Here is a 4675-nt window from a genome sequence, read left to right on the forward strand (position 1 = left end):
GAGCCTCTTCCGTGATGTTGGCATGCAGTAAAGTGTCCTAATAAATTACATTGAGGTCTTTTTTTGGATATATGACCTCACCGGCTAACGTGATTCGTCAATCATTTCAACTGTTTTGCTCATATCCTGTCGCCATGAATCCTGAACCCTTCATGAGTAATGCTGAGATGGGAACTTTCTGTTCCAGGTGAAGATGTACTGCTTTTTCCAAAGAAGAAAACTGTCATCGACACACAAACAACTTTAAACTGTAATTAAGCTGTTTTCAAGGAATTATTGGCACCATGCACCAAAAAGCCTCATTATTTTTCACCTAATTTGTTGGATCAAAATTGTCCTCAAATACAAGTCTTGTCATCCAAGAAGATGCAGAACTCCAACATCAGCCACATGGTAGCAGCTTACACAGAGACGCAGGCGAGTCTCCCAGCAGGCAAGCTGGATTACATGGACAACTATGTGGACTACGGCATCCCTCCCGACGAGATCCCAGACACGACGCAGGGTCAGGCCTTCTTTGTGGCCACCATCATTATTGGCGTGGTCCTCGTCTGCATCATGCTCGTCTGTGGCTTCGGAAACTTCATATTCATTGCCACGCTCATGCGTTACAAAAAGCTACGCAACCTCACCAACCTGCTCATTGCCAACCTGGCCATCTCAGACTTCCTCGTGGCAGTGGTGTGCTGCCCGTTCCTGATGGACTACTACGTGGTGAAGCAGCTTTCCTGGGATCACGGATTAGTGCTCTGTGCGTCTGTCAACTACCTCCGGACAGTTTCCCTCTACGTGTCCACAAACGCGTTGCTTGCAATCGCAGTCGACAGGTGAGTGTTGTTTTCCCCTTTCTATTTCTGTGTGTTTGGGGTGGGGGGTTGTTGCTTCAACCTTTCAGAATTATCTACAGAGACTTCGATCAATAAAGCCCCCCAATCATCTTTGTTGATGTGACATTCAGGCCACTCACTGTCTTGCATTGATTCTTGTTGCAAAAATATACTACAAGTTCAACGGCAGTGGGTTGACTCCCTGGTCCATAGTTCACACTGAGGAACATATTTCTACTATAATTAAAAATGCACTCCCTCCCAGGGCAAAACCTGGCACTATATTGCGATTGAGATTTGTCTTGATGTATAACTTATCAAGATAAATGATTCGTGCTCATCACTAGTGCTTCCAAGGCTGTATTAAAACATGTGTCGATACGTTCTTGATCGTTAATTAGACTGAAAGCGGTTTCCTTGCTGCTCTGCATAATGCAACAGGTCTCATCTCATGAGAAATCTGTATGTCTTCATCCGACTGTGCCAGCTATATCCATTTAGCCCCCACAGACTGATATGTACTTCAAACGTGTCAAACACTGATGGGTTGAGCATGCTGTTTACATACCAAACAGTATCTGCAGTATTCAATAAAAAATAAAGACATCTTGTCATCTAGGGAAACGTTTTGTGACTATTTCTCAACGGATGAGCATGTTCAGGTAATTGGAGGGTGGATGTAACAGCACAGATACACGCGTGTTCAATAAGTCTTAGAAAACACAGGCGCAATCAATAATTATGGCTTTAATGGAGCCGCCTCTGTTCCAGGGTCCTGGCAGTGTGCATGCCAGCTCACTGTGCTGTCACATGAATGACACGTATATACAACAGAGCTGTCCTTAATGGAAAAAGTTAGGCCTGCGTTTTTTCCTTCCCCAACAAGTCAACAGTGTCTGCTGTGAAAAAAAGGGCTGTATTCACATTCACTGCAAAGGCCCTCGGGAGTTAGAAAGCTCGATAAACGATGCTAAAGACCATAATTGCTTTGGGAGAGACGCTGATCATCATCGGCGCTATATGTTGCCCATATAGTAACGAAGCACATTCTGTCTCTAATTGATTTAACTGTCTGCTTCATTGTCTGCACCTGTGTCTCAAATATTAAAGGCCCTGAATCTGAATTTCTGAAAGCAGCGATGGAGGTCTCAGTAACTCAAATGGTGGATATTGATTTTTGCCTGCCTTGTGGCAGACTTGAGCACCTTCACACAATGCAATAACGCCGTGACTGTTGATTTTGTTTTAGTGCACACATAAAAGTAGAGGGATGCATGAGTGCACGCAGCATAAACGGCGTCACAAATTGATTATTATAATCCATTGTTCAGTCAATTATCTGCTGGACTTTTGAAATAACTTGTGTTATCCATGAAACAACAGAATCCATGGGCCTGCTGCCCAACTAGTGATCATTTACTTCTCGGTGGGTGGTGCTCTGTATTTGAATGTGGCAGGCTGCATATTTAGTGTTAATGGTAATAAGAGGCCTTATATTCAGAGCCCTATGGAGTCACATCATCAATACACAGAGGACCACTGCACAGTGAGATTTCAATATTTGAATTTACATTCATATATCCGTGCAAGCGAAACGAACCAGAAGACAGCTTTGCAGTCACTGATAGGAGTAGTTTCGCAACTTCACCCTCAAAACGAGGTTTCTGAAAAATGAACTAATTCTTTTTCAACCTGATGTATAAAAAAAAAACCTTTGGGATAATTTTGGATATTGAATATCATTTTTAAAAGTGATCTGTTTGACTGCATGAATATGATATAAGTAGCCACTTTGAAGCTTGACCTTAAAACTGCATATTTTTTGTCTTTAAAAAATGAATGAAGTGATTGGAAATACAACAACAAAAATATAGATGTAATCATTTTAATTCTAACAAACAAGAATAACGAATTATTTTGCTAGTTCATACATTTACCTCTTGCTCTGATAAGAGATCGTGAGACAGAAAGCCTCTGTACCTTCCACCAATATGAAAAAAAATCCAGAGTACTGAATAATAGAGCGCTGTATATTATACTTCAATCTTTCATGAGTGACTGAGAGCCATTTTCTGACTCTATTGACTTCACGCAGCACTCAGACTGCTAAACAGGTGGGTTTGATTGCATTGTATTCCTTGTTTAGTGCCTGCCTCTTCAGTGAAACAATATGTCTGTGTTTTACAGGTACATGGCGATAGTTCATCCTCTGAGGCCTCGCATGAAGTACCAAACAGCCTACTGCCTGATAATAGCGGTCTGGGTGGTTCCCATCCTGATCTCAGTCCCCTCCGCCTACTTTGCCTCCGAGACCATGTACCCTCATGTCAGCACCACCCTGAACACTCACAAAGTCTTCTGTGCCCAGATCTGGCCCGTGGACCAGCAGGCCTACTACCGCTCCTACTTCCTGTTCGTCTTTGCCGTGGAGTTCGTCTGCCCCGTGATCGTCATGGCCATGTGTTACGCCCGGATCTCCCGCGAGCTCTGGTTCAAGAACGTTCCGGGCTTCCAGACGGAGCAGATCAGGAAGAGGCTGCGCTGCCGCCGCAAGACGGTGATGGTCCTGATCGGGATCCTGACGGCGTACATCCTGTGCTGGGCGCCATACTACGGCTTCACCATCCTACGTGACTTCCACCCGACGCTCATCTCCCGCCAGAAGAACTCGCTGGTGGCCTTCTACATCATCGAGTGCATCGCCATGAGCAACAGCATCATCAACACCTTCTGTTTCGTCAGCGTCAAGAACAACACTGTGAAGTACCTGAAGAAGATTGTGCTGATGCGCTGGAGGTCAAAGTACGCTCCCAGTAAGGCTGTGGACGAGATGGAGATCAGGACCTCCTCCATGCCTGTAACCGAGGAGATCGAGTGCATTCACTTGAGGTGAAGAGAAGAAAGCCTTTGATATAGCAGTCGTTAAGATGTGTGCTGTTGATGTGCAGAAACAATCAACAGTGGAGTCTTTGACATGGAACATTCCTATCGTGTTTAATGTGTTTGACATTTTGAATGGTACATCGATTAATGGAGCAACGTGGCTCAGTCGTTGTCCGTCAACAGTACGTACATGTAATTGTCGTGCACACTGTGACCGTACGCTGTGTTACTGTGAAGTGTTGTAGCATGTGACTAAGATATCTCGTAGGATTTGTAAAAACAGCTACTACTGCCATAAGAACACCTTCTCATTACAACTCACCACATACGGATGCTCTGTCGAACCCTGTGGCATCAGTCACAGCAAACACATATTTATGTACTAAAGAAATCCTTTCTTTTACTATGTGTCTTTGGTATTTTAAGTTGTGTGTGATTTCAAATGTTTTTACATTCAGGATTTCACAGTCGATGTTGTTTTGTGGAATGTTAAGCATTGGGAAGGTTCATCTTAACCAAGGCATATTTCAATGTCTTTTGTAAAATATTATATAATAAATTTTTTTCTTGATTATTTGTACGTGAAAAGAATCAATACACTGCATGCTTTCTTTGTAAATGAATGGACTATATGTGTGCTTATTGCATTAAAAACCAAGACCCTGGAAAGCTACTTTTATTTATTTTACTGTTAGTTGAGATTCAGGATTGTTGCCATCGCTAAATGCAGAGGTCAAATTTCATGTATGTAAATACCAATTGTAGTTAAAGTTTAAGAAAATCAGGAGCGGTAGGATTGTTGGACAACTGGAACGCAAGCACAAATCTTTTAAAATCCAAAAGCCTCATGGGATTCCTGGGTTAATACACATTGTCTATCAATATTAATCTTTCTTGCGGATACATTAGAAATTCACAGTGGATGATAAGTAGTTGAAAAGACTTCAAGTTTTGGTTTAATTTCT

General features: G+C 42.7%; 1 protein-coding gene across 1 annotated transcript; it reads left to right on the top strand.

Annotated features, from left to right (window-relative positions):
* Window positions 1–366: 366 nt before the first annotated feature.
* Window positions 367–4206, top strand: prokr1b (prokineticin receptor 1b; the record flags this gene model as incomplete). Its single annotated transcript, XM_084022015.1, has 2 exons — window positions 367–827; window positions 3015–4206. The coding sequence occupies 2 exons, from the start codon at window positions 367–369 to the stop codon at window positions 3718–3720; spliced, it is 1167 nt and encodes a 388-aa protein (XP_083878141.1). The 3' UTR covers window positions 3721–4206.
* Window positions 4207–4675: the final 469 nt, after the last annotated feature.

Source organism: Eutrigla gurnardus, assembly GCF_963514095.1.
Source record: "Eutrigla gurnardus genome assembly, chromosome: 11".
Lineage (NCBI taxonomy): Eukaryota > Metazoa > Chordata > Actinopteri > Perciformes > Triglidae > Eutrigla > Eutrigla gurnardus.